The following is a 19,097-nucleotide window of genomic DNA, read 5'->3' on the forward strand; positions in this document are numbered from 1 at the left end:
TTTGATTTCTGTGTATTCCATCTGGTGAGGTCAATGTGTATAGTCCTCTTTTATGTTTTCAAAAAGGTATTTGCTATGAAGAAGTCATTGGCCTTACAAAATTTCATCATGCAATCTTTCAACAACTGATCCTCTTTTTTTTTTTTCCAACTTTTGTATTCCAATCACTAGTAATTATTAATGCATCTTGACTCCATGTTTGATCAATTTCAGACTGAAGAAGTTGGTAGACTTCTTCAATTTCATCATTACTGGCTATAGTGGTTGTTGAATACATTTGAGTAATAGTGGTATTAGCTGGTCTTCCTTGTTGACGTATGTATATTATCCTATCACAGATAGTGTTGTATTTCAAGAGGTTGCACTTCAAGAGATCTTTATATGTTCTTTTTGATGATGCAGCCAGAGTGCTCCTTGGAGTCCAAGATGGCTAAACTTTGTCTCTCATACTTTGGACATATTGTCAGGAGGGACCAGTCACTGGAGAGAAGGAGATCATGGTTGGTAAAATGGAGGGTCAGAGAAAAAGATGAAGACCTGCACTGAAAATGGATTGGCACAGGGGCAGCAGCAGTGGGATCAAATGTAGCAATGATTGTGAGCTTGGTGCAGAACCAGTCATTGTTTTGTTCCGTTGTGAATAGGGTTGCTATGAGTCGGCACCAACTCGATGGCACCTAACAACAAGACCAACAGTAGACTGCCAGAAGAACCAAGAAATCTATGTTGGAAGAAGTACAGCCAGAATATTCCTTTGAAGCCAAAATGGCGAGACTTCGTCTCTCATACTTCAGACATGTTATCAGGAGGGCCCAGTCTCTAGAGAATGATATGATACTTGGTAAAGTGAAGGGACAGCAAAAAAGAGGGAGATCCCCCAACGAGATGGGCTGGCACAGTAGCAGCAACAGTGGGCTCAAAGATAGCTGCAGTTGTGAGGGTGGGGTAGGTGTTTCATTCTGTTGCATGATCAAGTCAGAGCAGAGTTGATAGCGCTTATCAACAACATGTTTTGTCCTATGTATCAGAAAGTGTCATTGATATCTTCTGTATTGATAAACAATTTTTGTATTTTCTCACTTCTGCCTCTGCTTCATCTGTAACCTTTCTGTCTCTACTATGATTCTGTCTTCAGATTATGCTTTTCCATTTCAATGTACAAAAGAAGTTTCTTTCTCTTTACAGATCAATTTCTTCAAATTTAGGTGTAACCTTCCCTGTCTCTTTTCCCCTTAAAACTCTTTGGTGATTCCTATTTACTCTCATATTAAAATTTTAAATCTGTCTTCTTATTTATAATCTGTGCATTAATTTATAATTATTCTTATTTGTAATCTGTGACTTCCTGTGGCTACCAAATTAATTTCTGACCTTTTCCTGTGAGATTCTGGGTACTTTCTTCACCAGTATTCTTCTTCATAATAGCTGTCAAACTCTGCAGCATTTGGCTTGTTTTTTGCTTCATTTTTCAGTGTCTTTTTAATTATTCTGTTGCTTATTTCAGTTTAAACCTATCTTCTCAGTTCAGCACATTTTCTTCCTGAAAAACTAATTTTTTTACAGTGATTGAAATGTGTTCCATCTCTTGCCAAGAGCCCACAGTTTTGTACCATAAATTTTGTTCAGAAAGCAAATATAGTGTTTTAGCTCCGCTTTTGTACCCAGTTATTTCTGTGATCTCTCTTCTCTTCCCAAACCTCAGCCTTTAGCAGTATTCTGACCTTTTGTGGGGGCTACCTGCTCTGGGCTAATCATGTAACAATGGTAGTGGCTTCTATTAAAAGGGCTACTTTGGTTTGCTTAATTCCTTTGAGATCACTCACATTCATCTTCTAAAAGATAAGAGGAAAAATGATTGTTAAAATGTGAGGTGGGATTAGATGAACTGTGGAGCCCCTTCCAAATCAGAAATTCTCATTTCATGAGTTATTAAAATGACAGAGACCTCTGTCATTTTAATAATGAATTTATTTTTAAAGAATATTCCTAGATTAGAACTTTTTTTTAAAAGAGTAAATCCTTGAGTTCTTTAAGATTTGATATTATAAATCTCTCATTTTTTTCTTATTACTTATTTTGAGTGTCCTTAAAAGAGCTATACTCATGTACAAAACTTGTCTGCCAGTGAGTTACTGTGGATGGATGCATCAGTGAAGGTCACTGGATTGGCACCAAGATGGTGATATCACAGCTAAGGTGCTCCCGGAGTTTCCCGTCCATTAGCTGCTGTTGGAACTCTGAATGAGGACAATTCTGCCAGAAATTCCTCCTTGGTGTAACAGTACATCCTAGTTAAAAGAAACCATTCAGATATAATTTTGTTGTAGAAATATTTATATAATGAAACCCACACAGTGTTATTTCCTCTTCAAAAATAATTTTTGGTTTGCTCCTCAGATACACTTGTTGAGATATTGCCAAGTTAATATACCCTTGTTCACCACTGTTTTATCTCTGCTACATAGATACAAGTGCAGTTAATGAAGTCTGTCTGTGTCTTTAGATTAAAATGTAAAACCTATCATAGTGAAAAAGCTTATAAGTCTGTTCAAAATTAAAAACATAGTTTATTATAATGAAAGAACATTTTGCAAGCTTTTGACAAAATGCCAAGGCATTACAGAGATTCAGAGATTAATAGAGATAAAAACCACATATGCAAGTGGACTGGTACATTTGAGTGTATTTGATTGGATGATATTTACAAAGCTGCAGGTGCTAGGGTCTTCGTTGACCACTTCTTTGGGGATTGATCTTTGTCAGGATGATACTAGGTGGCAGGATTTTGGCTAACTGTGCGTTTCCTGTAACAATTTCAAAATATAGTTAGACCACTGTAAAGGGAGTATAGGGACATTTGCTGAGACTCAGGTGACCACTAAAATCGCGTGTTCCTCAGCACATTGTATCTCTAGATACTTGTAGTCAAGCTTCTGAGGTCAGCAAAGCCAAAAACTCTTTCTGATATATGAATCAAGGAAGCAATAATGGCATTAGATCTATGTTATACTCATAGGTTCCATAAAATACAGAAGCAAAGAGTTTGTTGAAAACAATAACACAATCAGTAATGAAAATGCTAAATATTCTTAAGCTTAAAAATACACAAACAATAACTGCAACAACAATCAAAAACACGTTGTAGACACACATCAGTGTGTAGCAGTGTATTCTAACAATGAGTATATCTCTCTGAAGTTTACCTACAACTGTTCACTTTAACTCTTATGTGGACAGAGTAAGTAATACTGCATTTTTCTATAGAACTCTTCATATCTAGGTCAGAGCTACAGTGGAAACTTTTCCAGAAGTGACAGGCTGCTGCATTGTCTTCAAAGACACAAAATGGACAAGAAGAAATTGGGTCTCACTTGAGTTAGAAGTCTTAGTCATATTAAGAGGCTCTTTCTCGTTTCTCAAGAGCCCCAGATAGTCTTTGTTAATCGCTGAGCAGCCATGAGTCTACATAAAGACTTGTGGCTATTCTAATAGCATAGCTTGTTATTCACTGTTGGATCTCTCATGTTCTCCTTCCCATTTGGGAGTGACAGACCTTTTGACTTCTTCATTGTTGTTATTGGTAAGTGCCATCAAGTCAGGTTCAACTCAGAGCGACCCTGAATAAGATTTCTGAGGGGAGCTGGTGGCTTTGAACCACTGACCTTGCAGTTAGCAGTCCTGTGCTTATCCTACAGCACCACACCAGGATTCACTAGATGCCGTTGTTTTGTTACTATTTGTTAACAATGCTCCCTTTATCTTTGTGCTGTTAGAGTGGCCTAAGGGCTGCATTATCTATAGACACATTAAACATGGGCTCCTACTCTCCCTGATTTCCCGCAGATAATTTCCTCCATTGGTTCAGTCATATTGGTGATTACTATGGTCAATATTGTTTCACTTTGCATTTCTCTTGCAGTTTCACCACTCTGATTGCCTTTCTACCTGGCTGCTTCATTTCATTGCCACTAACTACCTCATCTTCAGTCAAAAGCCTGAATTTCAGGATCTTTCAGGTAGATTGCCATTTTCTATCTTTGAAAAGAAAACTTTGTTATTTTTTTGTTTTGTTTTTAGGCTTGAGACATATTTAATTGAAATTTTAAATAAATTAGGACTAGTCACTGTAGTGCTTTCCCTTTAAATAGTAGTGTGGTGACCTGGGGACACTTAGATTTATAGTCTCTTGTGTTTTACATACACAGTTTGACTTGTGTTATACAAGAAGTTTTCTAATGCTTATTATAGAGTGCCCATCCATTTTTAAATGCATCTTCTCCTGCACCCCAAAATAGAGAATAAGTTAGAGAAATGTGTTCTTAAGAGACATTTGGTATTAATAACCAAGTCAAAGAAAAATTTAGAGTTCATTTAAAAATTTTAATTACTGTAAAAGAATTATAAATATTATTTATTATTTAGAATATCCACAAGTTTATATTTATAATTATATTATTCTATTATAATGACTATATATAAATATATCTGTATGTTATTGTTAAGTGCCATTGAGTCAGTTCCAACTTAAATAAATATTTTATAAATAATAGTTGTTGCAAGACTTACTGAGCAGTGTATATGTAATGTGATTTTTAAGGTAAAATTATAAAGGTCAAAACCAATCAAAGGGTGAGCTTTCAAGTGCTGCATAAGAAGAAAGAAAATGAAAATAGAATTGTCATCAGAGTAGGCAATCAGTTTAGATAGAAAGGTTTGCTCATATTGTTTTCAAGAACAGAGTCAAGGAATGGTACAAGTAAAAGGGAAAGGGATTTAAACATCACCTAGTCCAGTCATTCTCAAACTCTGGGCAGAAGAAGCTCCTTGGAGTCTTCTGGGGTGGAGGACAAAGAGTAGGGGACAGTTGAGGGGAAGAGGAGAGGAAATAGGGAGACGGGGAAAGACCACTAAAAGTAGCAGTTCTTGGACTCTTCCATCCTCCCTTCAATGATGGCACTTCCACTTTTATCTGTTTTATATCTTGGGGTTCTACATAAGATTTTATTTGTAAAAAGGATTCTGCTGCTAAGAGATATGAAAATCTCTTTGTTTTGTTCAGCTACTCATTGTGTAATTAAGGAAAACAAGGAGCATGCTGTTAAATTTGGACAAATATATTCAACCAGTCAGCAAACAACATATACCTGTTGACAAACCCCAAGATTGTCAGAATAGAACTGTGCTCTATAGGGTTTTCAGGGGTTGATTTTGGGGGAGTAAACTACCAGGCCTTATTTTTTCAAGATGCTTCTGAGTGGGTTCAAACCTCTAATCTTATGGTTAGTAGCTGAGTGCTTAACTGTATTAAGGACCAATTGTGTGCAAGAAAAAACAAAGCCCGTTCACAAAGATAATGTGTGCTGATGTTTGCTGTTAGTCTAGTAGTTGTTATTAAGTTTTGTATTGTCAGTTCCAACTTTTAGCAACCCTACTATGTATACAAGGGAATGAAACCCTGCCCAGTCCTGCATAATCATTGCTGTGTTTGAGCCCATTGTTGTAGCCACTGTGCCAATCCATCTCATTGAGGATCTTCCTCTTGTTCACTGGTCTTTACAAGTGTAGTCAGAGCATTGTTAGACCAAGGTGCTTCAGAAGTTCATGGAAAGATTCCATTATCTTTTCATTCCATTTTTCCATAAACTTTTTGAAGCTTCCTTGTATAGTTTATACATTAAGAAGTTAACTACAAGTTAAATTAACTGTATTTTAGTCATCAAAATGCTTTATTTATGTCACTTAAGGACTAAGATTATTTTCCACTTAATATCTTCTATCAATGGAGCACTGGTGGTATAGTGGGTTAAGTGTTGGGCTGCTAACCACAAGGTTGTCAGTTCAAATCCACCAGCTACTATAAGGCAGAAAGATGATACTGTTTGTTCCTGTAAAAATTTACAGTCTAGGGAACACAGTGGAGTAATTCTGCAGTGCTCTATAGGGTCGCTATGAGTCAGTATTGACTCAGTGACAGTGAGTTTATCTTATATAGGGAGCCCTGATGGTGCAATGGTTAAAGCACTCAACAGCTAACCAAAAGGTCAGCAGTTTGAACAGAGTATCCAGTGGGCTTGAACTGATGACCTACTGTGTGATTAACAACCTAATACTTAACCGCTACAGCATCAGCACTCTATCAATAGAAGATTTGTTGATAAGTGTCGTTGAGTTGACTCCAACCCATAGCAACCCTGTATAGGGTTTCCAAGGAGCAGCTAGTGAGCTTGAACCACCAACCTTTGGTTCAAACAAACTTTGCAGTCTAGTGCATTAGCCCACAGCGCCACACCAGTACATAGTAAGTACAAATAATCTCATTCTTCTTTTACAATGAAGAGGACTTAAAAATGACAAAAATAAAATACATCTAAGATTACTGGACTCCTGGTGTGGCCCTGTAGGATCAGCATTGGACTTCGAACTACAAGGTCAGCAGTTTAAACCTACCAATGGCTTCTAGGAAACCCTATTCAGGGTTGCTCTGAGTCAGCACTGCTTCAATGGCACATAACCCAAACAGCAACAACAACATTAAAATGCAGTTAATTTAGCTTGTAGTGAACTTCTTAACGGATAACTATACAAGAACTGACTCACTGGCGGTGGATGTGTTATCATGGATAGATATATGATATGTATGGAGAGAAAACTGTTACATAAATCCTCTGAGTTATTCACTTTTATTATGTTGTATTATTTATACAGTTGCTTATAAACTGTGGTATGACCACCTAGCATAGTAAAGTCAAGGCCACAGCACATGTTTTGAGAAGGTAGGACAAGGTGCTGAGTTTGTCAGTGACTGTAATATGTTGCTTTGATGGAAACTGAGAGAGTATTGTGATTGCTCAGAGTCAACAGTACTTGTTCAGGCCCAGAAGCCCACTGGTGAGGTGTCCTCTGGGTCAGAGAAGAAAGTCTCCTGGATATGGGAGAATTTGATGGTCTCAATCAGAGGTCACAAGCTGGCAGTTCAAGGACTGAATGCATTCTGCCTAGGTTTCTTTTGTGGAGTTTCTTGATTTTTATTTTTTGTGATATACTGTTTTTTTGTTTTTGTTTTTTCCAAGTTTGATGACAGTTAAAAATTGTGGCATGTCACATTTCAAAACTCCAGATTTCTGACTTCTTTTGAGAAGTTGGAAGAGCTGTGTGCTCTGGGCCCATTGTCCCTCTTGACAGCAGTAACCTGGAACTGAGCATTTAGCTGCCCATTCACAGATGGCATGCATTCTCCATGCATCAGACTCCTTTCCGATCCTGTTATCCTGTTCCTATCCTGCTTGTGTGCACTCTGTGGCACCCTGACACCTGTAGATATTGGAGTTAGTGACCCCTGATCCAGAGCCTATGCTTTATGCTTATATATAAGGGATACACTCGGGATCCTTTCCTGAGCCCATATAAAAAAGAAGCTTTTGTCTGCTAGAGATCTCGTTGAGTAAGTGGATGAGAGTATGTTTTCACTAAAGTCCACTTTGGCTTTTTAAATTTGTTTATGCTGTTGGTACGTTGATAGGCATTAATTGCTTTTTCTAAAGCCCCCAAAACTGTCTTCATACTTCTGATATTACCATTAGAAGTCCTTATGTTAAAATGGGGGAGGGGAGAGGCTCAGCTATACACAGTGCATTCTTAATCTCATCATCAAATCCTTAGCAAATCCTATGATAAATTCTTATTCTGGATTTTAAAAATTACATTTCTTTTGTACTACTCTATCACCATTTTTTAAAACATCTTATTATAGTTTTGGTGACAGTTACAGAGCATTTAGTTTTCTATACAATACTTTATTCAATATTTTATTTTGTTTCGTGACATTGGTTGGTGATTCAAATCCATCAGTAGCCCTGTGGTAGAAAAATATGGCAGTTTGCTTACTTAAAAATTTTCAGCCTTGGGAATCCTGTGGAACAATTCTATTGTCCTCCAGGGTTGCTGTGAGTTGGACTTGAGTCAACAACAATGGGTTGGGATATTTCATTTTACTCATAGTTAATCTGGTGGTGGTTATGGGCCGTGGGGTCAATTCCGACTCATAGTGGCCCTGCATAGGATTTCCAAGGCTGTAAATCTTTACAGGAGCAAAAAGCCACATCTTTCTCCCATAGAACTGCTGGTAGTTTTGAACTTCTGACCTGAGGTTAGTAGCCCTGCTCATAACCAGTATGCTACCAGAGGTCCTTATAGTTCATCTAGCTCAGTGTCAACCTTCTTGTTGTTAGGTGCCATCAAGTTGATTCAGACTCACAGTGATCCTCTGTGACAGTAGAACTGCCCCGGAGTTTCGTTTTCCTTTTTCTTTCTGTAATCTTTCATGAAACAGATCACCAGGTTTCTCACCTATTGAGCTTCTGGGTGAGTTTGAACCAACCTTTCAATTGGCACCTGAAAACGTAACCATTGTGCACCAGGGCTCCTTAGTATTATGGTTCATGTATTATGGAGGCTTTGTTGCTGGCTTCCAGAGTTCATCTGTAAAATAACTTGTCTTAGTTTATTTTTTTTCAATCTTAACCAGGGGAGCTGTCTCATGTTGCCTCTGCCTCTTAATGAAACTTAGAACTAATCCTTATCTGAGTTTTTTTTAATTTTGACCCAGGTTCCATAGCCTGGATCAAAACTTTGTTAATCCAAATTATAATAGATGAGGTTAAACAGTAAATGGAAGAGTGGAAGCTGACTTAGCCAATGGAAACCTCAAGTACCTACAGATGAGACTATTGATGACAAACAAGCTGACTTGTCTAGGAATCTGGGGTACCAGTTATTTCGGAAAACAGTGAGACATGGCTCTGAAAATAGTGAAATTAGTTGAATGTTGATTAAGAAGTTTTTGTCGCACCCCGCTCTGCCAGAATAACTGTTTCTCCCCTTCATGTAAAGAGGAGGGAGGTTTATATATTTCCTGGGGGAAAAAAATTTTTGTTTAAGTTATATAATCCTGGACTCCAGGTGTAGCTGAGATCAGGGCTCAGGAACTGAGCTGAAAACTTGACAGTGGTGTGGAAATGTGAGCATTGTAGAGTGAAACCTCGAACCTCCTTCTCATATTCAACGTACAGGAGCCTGGCAGCCAGGCATTTGACATCCCTCCTCACCTCCGTCCTCTGATCATAAAAATGAGCCCTGACGCGTTGTGGGTTACACGGGCTGCTAACCACAAAGCCAGCAGTTCAAATTCACTAGCTGCTCCATGGGGTAAAGATGAGACTTTCTGCTCTTGTATGCATTCTGAGTCTCAGAAATAGGGGTTCATGTGAGTTGGAATTGACTGGGTGGCAGTAGATTTGGTTTGGGCTTAATCTGGCCTCTGAGAAAATATTCAAAGATGCAAATATTGGGAAAATCTCACAATAAACCCAACAAATATATGCTCAGTCATGCTATAGTATATTCTACCAGTCAGCACTTCCTATACATACACAAAGGATTTCTGAACAGCTCTCAAGTGTCTCATTCTTAAATAGGAAGAGATTAATGAGGATTAATACATAGATATAAAAAAATTTTAATTAAAAATAAAAGCAGAAGAGAAAAAACTTAGGGAATAGAAAGGCACAGGGATTTAAAAAAATAAAATAAGTGTACGCTCACCATGGAATGGTCAGTCATTCAAAACCAAAAGACAACATTCATCTAACTGCAAAGTTGAGACGGGATGGGAAGGTAGGTGGAATGGATGGACATAGGAACCTAAGGGAGGAAGTGGGAGAACTGCTACAATCCCACTGTTGAGAAAGGATTACAATCACTGATATGTAACAAAGTGATGATTAGTTGAATGTCAAACGGATCTGCTCTGTAAACCTTCACTCAATTCACAATAAAAAGTTTTCTTTTTTTTAAGAAAAGCAAATATAAATGGAATAAAATCTCCAGCTATGTAATTCACTACATTAACAATTTAAAGGAGAAAAATCATATGATTTTCTTAACAGATGTAGAAAAAGCATACTGCATATCTCCATTCATTATAAAACTCTTAGTAAACTAAAAGTAAATGGGATCTTGCTTAAAAATATAGATAACCTTAAATTTAATATCCTAAAAAAATAATATACAGTCATAAACCAGAAGGTTGTTAAGTAGAAACCATAAAGAACAACAAAGTGTTCTTGGAAGTAAAAATTGTGGTAGCAAAGCCAAACAAGTAAAAAACTAAGAAGCTTTGAGAGATAAAGGTAAGAAAATCTGTCAGACAACAGGACAAAAAGATAAAAAGACATGAAAGAAGGATTCTTTTAAAATTGAAGACCTAATCTGGGAATTACAATATCTGATAAAAGTTCAGATGGAAAAAACCAATGTGATTGCAATTATCAAAGAAACGATACCAGAAGTTACCCTGCCATTTGTCTATCAGTTTGTCACACTGTGGTGACTTCCACATCGCTGTGATGCTGGAAGCTATGTGACTGGTATTTTGAATGCAGGCAAAGTCACCCATGGTGGACAGTTTTCAATTGAGCTCCCAGACTAAGGCAGACTCGGAAAAGGAAAGGTGGACTACTTCCAAATGTTTAGCCACTGAAAAAAACCTTATGAATAGCAGTGAAATGCTGTCAAATAGCACCATAATATTGAAACATGATGAGTATTAACAGAATATTGTCAGATACAATGCCAGGTGATGAACCCCAAGGTTAGAAGGCACTCAAAATACAACTGCGGAAGATCTGCCTCCTCAAAGTCTAGTTGACCAACATTACCTGAATGGAGTAAAGCTTACTGGACCTTCTTGTGTTTGTGTACACAACTCAGAATGAGGAGAAATAGCTGTAACCATCGATACTCATGACAATCTCATAGCTTACTATGCTGGGAATGACAAATTGAAGAGCAATGGTTTTGCATTCATCCTCAAAAACAAAATTAAAAAGCTATCTGAAATATAATATCTGTGATTGGATAATATCCATATGCCTACAAGGAACACTTGACGGAGTCCAGTTGTGGCATTGTGGGTTAATGCACCAAAATGCAAAGTAGTTTGAACTACAAGGTTGCTTGTTCAAGCTCACCAGCTGCTCCTCAGAAACCCTATGCAGGGTCGCCATGGGTTGGAACCAACTTGACAGCACATAACAACAACAAGGAACAGTTAATTGTACTCATGAGGAACCTTTACATAGAACAAGAAGCAAGTGTTTGAACAGAAAAAGGGAACACTGAATTGTTTAACATTATGAAAGGTGTACACCTGGGTTGTATTCTCTCACCATATTTACTTAATCTGTATGCTGTACACATAATCTGAGAAGCTGGATTATATGAAGAAAAACATGGCATCAGGATTGGAGGAAGACTCATTAACAACCTCCAACAAGCAGATGATACATCCTTGGTTGCTGAAAGCAAAGAGAACTAAAAGTATTTACTGATGAAAATCAAAGACCACAGCTTTTGGCATGGGTTGCACTTCAGTGTAAAGAAAACAAAACTGCTCACCACTGGACCAATAAATGACATCCATATAATTGGAGAAAATTGAAGTGGTCAAAGATTTCATTTTGCTGGGATCAACCATTAACACTCATAGAAGCAGTAGTCAAGAAATCAAAAGACATATTTCATTAGGCAAGTCTGTTGCACAGGAACTCTTCAAAGTGTTGAAGAGCAAAGCTGTCAGTTTGAGAAGTAAGGTGCACCTGGCACAAGCCATGGTATTTTCAGTAACCTCATATGCATGCAAAAGTTGGACAGTGAATCAGGAGGACTGTAGAAGAATTGATGTCTTTGAGCTATGGTGTTAGAGAAGAATATTGAAAGTACTGTGGACTGCCAAAAGAGCAAACAGATCTGTGTTGGAAAAAGTACAGCCAGAATGCTCCCTGGAAGCCAGGATGGCCAGAATTCATCTTTCATACTTGGGACATATTGTCAGGAGGGACCAGTCCCTGGAGGAGGATATCATGTTTGGTAAAAATGGAGGGTTGGAGAAAAAGAGAAAGACCCCAATGAGATGGACTGGCACAGTAGCAGCAGCGTTAGGCTCAAATGTAGCAACGATTGTGAGGTTGGTGCAGAACTAGTCAGTTTTTCTTTCTGTTGTGCATAGGGTCACTATGAATCACCATGGCACCTAACAACAACACAAGGAAGACCAGTTAATATTATTATTATTCAGATTTATGCACCAAACACTAAAGGTAGTGATGATGAAATTGAAGAACTCTACAAACTTCTTCAGTCTGAAATCAATCGAACATGCAATCAACATGTATTGATAATCACTGGCTATTAGAATGAAAAGGTTGTTAACAAAGAAAGGATCAGTAATTGGAAAATGTGACTTGGTGCTGGAGATCACGTGATAGAATTATGCAAGACCAATGCAATGACTTCTTCATTACAAATACCTTTTTAAACAACATGAGACACTATTATACACATGGATTTTATCAGATGACATACACAGAAGTTAGATTGACTATATCTGTGGAAAGAGACGGTAGAAAAGCTCCATATCATCAGCCAAAACAAGACCAAGGCAGACTGTGGGACAGACCATCATTTGCTCATATGCAAGTTTAGGCTGAAACTGAAGAAAAGTAAAACCAGTCCACAAGAGCCAAAATATGACACTGAACATACTCCATATGAGTGTATAGATCATATCAAGAACATATTTGATGCATTAGACACTAATAATTAAAAACCAGAAAAGTTGTGAGATGACATCAAGAACATCATATAGGAAGAAAGCAAAACATCATTAAGAAGACAAGGAAGAAGGAAAAGGTCAAAATGGATGTCAGAAGAGACACTGAAACTTGCTCTACATCATAGAGATGTTAAAGCAAATGAAAAAACTGAGTAGGTGAAAGAGCTAAACAGAAAATTTCAGAAGTCAGCTCGAGAAGACAAAAGTCAAATATCATAAAATGTACAGAGATCTGGAGTTTAGAAAACCAAAAGGTAAGAACACGCTCAGCATTTTTCAAGTTGAAAGAACTGAGGGAAAAGATCAAGCCTCAACTTGCAATACTGAAGGATTCTTTAGGCAAAATATTGAATGATGCATCGAAAGAAGATGGAAAGAATACACAGAGTCACTGTACCAAAAAGAAATGGTCAATGTTCAACTATTTCAAGCTGTAGCATATGATCAAAACCAATGGTACTAAGAAAAGAAGTCCAAGGTGCACTGAGGGCATTGACAAAAAACAGGGCTCCGGGAACTGATGGAATACAAATTGAAATCTTTCAACAAACTGATGTAGCACTGGAGGCATTCATTTGTCTATATCAAGACATTTTTAAGACAGCTACCTGGGCACTGATTTGTCCCCATTCCAAAGAGAGGAGACCCAACAGAATGCAGAAATCATTGGACAATATCATTAATAGCACATGCAAGTAAATTTTTGCTAAAAAAAATTCAAAAATGGTTACAATAGTACATTGACAATGAACTACCAGAGTTCAAGTCAGATATAGATGAGGACATGGAAAGATGGATATCATTGCTGATGTCAGATGGACCAGTCCCTGCAGAAAGATATCATGCTTGGTAAAATGGAGGTTCAACGAAAAAGAGTGAGAACTCAAACAAGATGTGTTGGCACAGTGGCAGCACCAATGGGCCCAAACATAGCCGCAATTGTGAGGAGGGCACATTCTGTTGTACATAGGGTCACTATGGGTTGGAAATGTCTCAACAGCACCTAAGAACAACAAGGGGCCTAAGAGAACAGATTGAAAGGATTTGCTAAGTGCTCAGCTTACTGAGTGTACAGCGTACATCATTGGAACATATCAGAACACTGTTAGTAAACAGAAAAATCTAAAAGTTTCTAGGGTTAAAAAACAAAAACAACGGAAAAGCAACACAGGTCACCCCCTAAGGACTGTCTGAGTAGCAGTGGAGTTCTGTCTTCTATATTCTGAGACAAGTTTTCCTCTTCGAAATCTCTACCAAACCAAATGATCTATCATGTGCAAATAACAATGGGAAAAAAAGCCTAAACCATCATAAGAGTGGTCTCAAAATACTTTTTATGTACCTTGTTTTCAGAAAGCTAACAACAAGGTTGGTAGTTCAAATCCACCAGCCACTGCAAGAGAGAAAGATGAGGCTTTCTGCTTCCATAAAGATAAACAGCCTCAGAAGCCCTATATAGGGTTTCTATGAGTCAGAATTGACTTGATGGTAGTGGATTTGTTTTTGTTTTGTTCAAGAAGCTAGTAAAGCTCGTGTTCCACCAAAACCAGAGAACAAAGAGTGTGAAGGAACTGGATAGAGTCCAGGGGTGGAGGCTTCCGACACAAAAGATTGACGTAGGCATAGAATGTGTGGAGGTTCAGGGTTCTGATGAGAAGGGAGACCCAGGGAGCTGGAACAACAGATATCTGATAACTGTGACTAGGGTAGACAATAGAGTTGAGAGGACTTTGCAGCATTGGGAGGGTCAAGTTAGCTACAAAGCAATGTAAATGAAAGAGCAAGTCAGTTATCATCTCTAGGAAAACCAAAAGTTTTCTTGAAAAAGAAAAGGAACATTTAGGTACTACTTGATGAACCAGTGTATGAAACAATATATATAATTGTAATTTGCACAATAAATTGTAACTGTGTATTTAAGTAGAATTTTATTATAATGAATTTAGAAAGATGGGGAATTGGGCTTATAGCAGAACTTGATTTTCATCTAGTGCAGTAGTTAGTTTATAAATTTGATCCATCAAGAGACATTGAGAAATACCTTGCATTGAATGCAAGCCCCAGAAAAAGCAGCTAAGAGCTGAAAGTAGTTGTATCTGAAAAATGGAAGGGATGCAAGGAGAATTGGAAGCGTTGGCAGGGTCTTCTTGCTGGTTTGAGTGTGAACATTCACTGTGGTTTTCAAGAAGTATATGCATATATTACTTTGCTATAAATATTAAATCATAAAAATAAAATCATGCAATTAACTTTCTTTTTCTAAAAATTTTAGTGGAAGAACGCAGTTTTGTTGAAAAACACAGATGGCCATCGAATATGTACTTGAAACAGCTTGCAGAATACAGGAAGTATATCCACTCCCGGAAATGCCGCTGCTTAATAATGTAGCTTGGAGCTTTTATATGCATATACTTTATTTTAAAATTATTATTATGTAGAATGAGATGCCACTGGGTCCCGGTTGTTTTAAAAACATATATATCACCATACAGCTAATGTGATAACTAGTTAGTTCTCTTTGAATAAACTAAAGGGAAACAAGATATACTGTAGGCTAAAACTAATGCTTTAACCCATTGTATAAAGTTGTTGTAAGCTACTTTTCCCCTTTAAGAGAATGTTGTTTCAGTGATATTAAGAACTCCCAGTTAAAAAATGTTTAAATCTTTTTTTATCATGTAGGATTAATACAGAAGCTTAATCATGTCTAATTGCTCTATTAAAATCGGGACATTTGGAGACCCAGTATGACTGTTTCTATAATGAAAAATCTAGGGGAAGACTGTAGAGTCTAACATGAGATTTTAGGATAGAAATTTGCATGGCGTTTTGAAAGTGAAATGCCACTTAATCCCAAGTTAGTAACAGTGTTTGAACCATCATGGGAAAGGGCGGTGGGGGGTGGGAAATGTTTTTCATGGTAGACAAGCCAGTGGAGTCACCTTGTCGCTGGGATTCTGATTAGGCAGAAAATCTAACAGAGCTGACTGTATGGGTTTGTAGTCTCTGAGCTTGGTTCAGTGCTAAACCGTCACAGTCTTGAAATTCTTAATGTTTGAACAAGAAACCCTGAATTTTACCCAAATTATGTATATTTCCTAAGAAGGAAGTATGTTTTTGTGCTCAAATATCTTTCTATTTGAAAGCAGAAAAATAGCTCTGCTAATCAAGGGAAAAGAAGAAGGAGAGGTATATGCTGGAGGAAATGTGTGTAACAGGATTCCCTCCTTTGGACAAAGTCTGTACCACCCAGGGCTTCCCTAGGGTGGCAAGTGAGAAATGCATTGAGTGCCTGCTTAGCTTGAAAACATTCACCATTCTGACTCTAGATTAACCAAGATGTTGGTAAGAGTGACGTGACTGACCCAGCATGGCTGTAAGAAAGCATGCTTTTAGAGAATTTGCTATCAAAGCTCAAGAGTTACTTATAGTCTATTTACTAAGATTAGGATTTTAGTGACTTGAATTGTTTGATTTCTTTGCAAGGACTCCAAGCTAATTTTTAAAAGAGTAGTACAAATCTTGTCCTTCAAGATTACCCAGCAAGTTAAAAGGAAAAAATATATAAATCAAAGACTTGATACATGTAGAGAAGACAGTGCTAGAATAGGGGGCAGATTTTTAGTTTCTCTTGATCATGTATCTATGGAAGTAATTACGTTAGAAGTTCCCAAGCCTAGAGATGAGCAACCAGGTGACTGTTTATTGCTAGCATAATTTTCATCTGTAATTCAGTATTAAAATATATTTTTCTTTCCATTTCCAGTAATATTGGAATACACATACTATTTCCAGCTGTTCAAAGGCTTGATTTGTCTTATACTATAGTATTAAGATCACATGCAGTTAGCCCTCAGTTGTATATCAACATTTGCAGAGTAAAACATTGAAAAACTCTCTACCAATATCTTTCAAGAAATATTTTAATTAAACTGTTGATAATAGAATGTACTATAATTTTTTTAAAATTTCTGCTTTAATCAACTATTTACAAATCCCTAATTTGAAAAGATTAATACTCCAAAGAATAGATACTATAATAAATTTATAGAAAATTCATTCACATTTAAGAACTGGTAAAACACAATTTATCGCCTTTCATTCTTCATAAGCATATTCTTCTCTCTATGAATTACAACGTTTAAAATTCTAAATCAGTTAACTGTTAATCTAGGAAATGGAGAAATAGCTAAAGCAACTCTTTTCTTAAAAATACTATTTAATATTTAAATAGACCTTAATTAGTTCTTTTTTGGTTGTTTGATCCAACTGGGAATTGAGTTTGGAAGCTGGTTCTCCATTGGTGTTAAATGTATAATTATGCAGTCTTTAATTTTTATTGTTAATTAAAGATCATCTCACTACCTTGTATGAGAGACCCCAACACCCAGATGTGACAGCTGTTGAGAGCTAGTAATCAAATTATTTTTTAAAGCTTTTTGGATGGAGAGTCTTCAAATATTCTTCAATTTACACAATTTAAGAAATTTAAAAATACTTACAAACTCTTTTGGAGGAATCAGTGCTTTTCTTGAGTTTTGTTTGCCTTTTTTAATTGAAAAACTATTTCTGGAAGGATGTACCCATTGTACTGATCCGTTTCAATATACCAACCAGTTTAACTAGAGGAGATACAATGTTTGAAATACAACCTTTATTTTTTTGGTGGGGTGGAAGGTAGGGGGGAGAAGGGGCAGGTTTTCATGCAATTTAGATCTTTGTATACTTCCGACTACTCTATCCTCATATTATAGGAAACTGGACTTGTAATAAGGAAATTTCAGTAACGTAACTGAAACTCACTTCGGTCTAAGCCAAGATGGTAGCTTTGTAACAGAAGACTGGAAAATTGGATAAATTTATCTTTTAAGACAGTTAATCTTTTCACTATTTAGAAATAACATTACACTAATATAGTTACGAGTTGGGCTGCCAGCCTCAAGGTCATCAGTTCGAAACTACCAGCGGTTCCGCAGGAGAAAAGTGAGACGCTCTGCTCCGTAAAGATTTACAGCCTTGGAAACCCTGTGCAGGATCACCATGAGTCTGAACCTACTTCACGGTACTTGCCAACAACCAACAACAATATAGTTAATTAGAAAAAAATAAAAGTCTTCAAAAAGAATTTTATTTTATTTAAAGCATCTGTTTAATTCAACCTTTAGTAATTTTGCAAAGAAGGGTATGTGTGTATTTTAATATAGCCTCACCTGAATTTATATGTTTTTAGCTTTTAGTATTTAACATTTTGTAACACAATAAACTTTTTTTAAAAAAACAAGTTTAAAATAATGTACTGTAGTTATTTTTAGACATTGAAATACTGAAATGAATTTGGAACATACTGCCTTGCTTATTACATTATTATGCTTCACATAAGTTCTTCATTCTGTGTAAAGTATTTAGAATAGTGTACCATCCTCACAATTGCTGCCAGTGTCAAAGTATTCCCTTGGGGACCGTATTCTTTTTCATTGACCCTCTACTTTGCCAACCATGTCTTTCTCCAGGGATGGGTCCCTTCTGATAACATGTCTGAAGTACCCAAGACAAAGTTGCCCCATCCTGCCTTCCAAGGAGCATTCAGGCTGCACTTCTTGCAAGACTGATTTGTTTGTTGTTCTTGCCATCCGGGGTACTTGAAATATTCTTCTCCAACACCATAACACAAATGCATCAATTCTTTTATGTCCTTATTCATTGTCCAACTTTCACATGCATAAGAGACAACTGAAAATATCATGGCTCGAGACAGACACACCTTTGTTTTCAAACTGTTCTTTATTCCTGAACACTTTAAAGCAGTCTTTGCAGCAGATTTGCCTAATGTAGTACATATTTGATTGATTGATTGCTGCTTCCATGAGTGCTGATTGTGGATACCAGCAAACTGAAATCTTTGACAACTTCAATCTTTTCTCCATTTACCATGATGTTATTTATTGGTCCAGTAGTGAGGATTTTTGTTTTGTTAACATTGAGGTGAATCTATGCAGAAGGCTCTAGCCTTTGATCTTCATCAGTAAGTATTATCTTTCAGTAAGCAATGTTATATCATCTACATATCTCACATTATTAATGAGTCGTCCTCCAATCCTGATGGCCACGTTATTCTTTATATAACCCAGCTACTTGCATTATTTGCTCAGAATACAGATTAAATAAGAATGGTGAAAGGATATAACCCTTGCACACACATTTCCTGATTTTAAACTATTCAGTATCCCATTTTTCTGTTCTAATGACTGCCTCTTGGTCTGTGTACAGATCCCTCATGAGTGATCTGGAATTCCCATTCTTTCCAGTATTGTTGTTTGTTGTAAGGTGCCATTGAGTAAGTACTGACTCATAGTGACCCTATACACAACAGAATGAAACATTTATCAGTCCTAGACTAACGTCACAATTGCCATGCTAGAGCTCATTG

The 19,097-nt window shown here is 37.0% G+C and overlaps 1 protein-coding gene across 1 annotated transcript in view; it reads left to right on the forward strand.

The window, feature by feature from the left end:
• RHOBTB3 (Rho-related BTB domain containing 3) overlaps positions 1 to 15,132 on the forward strand; it is an 86,139-nt gene extending 71,007 nt beyond the window's left edge. Inside the window, exons 11-12 of the mRNA XM_006867884.1 lie at positions 3,920 to 4,016; positions 14,943 to 15,132. Of these exons, the coding sequence (XP_006867946.1) occupies positions 3,920 to 4,016; positions 14,943 to 15,058 (213 nt within the window). The 3' untranslated portion in view covers positions 15,059 to 15,132. The remainder of the gene's footprint in view (positions 1 to 3,919; positions 4,017 to 14,942) is intronic.
• The last annotated feature ends 3,965 nt before the right edge of the window (positions 15,133 to 19,097 follow it).

The sequence above is a fragment of the Chrysochloris asiatica genome, unplaced genomic scaffold (genome assembly GCF_000296735.1).
Source record: "Chrysochloris asiatica unplaced genomic scaffold, ChrAsi1.0 scaffold00111, whole genome shotgun sequence".
NCBI classification, from domain to species: Eukaryota; Metazoa; Chordata; class Mammalia; order Afrosoricida; family Chrysochloridae; genus Chrysochloris; species Chrysochloris asiatica.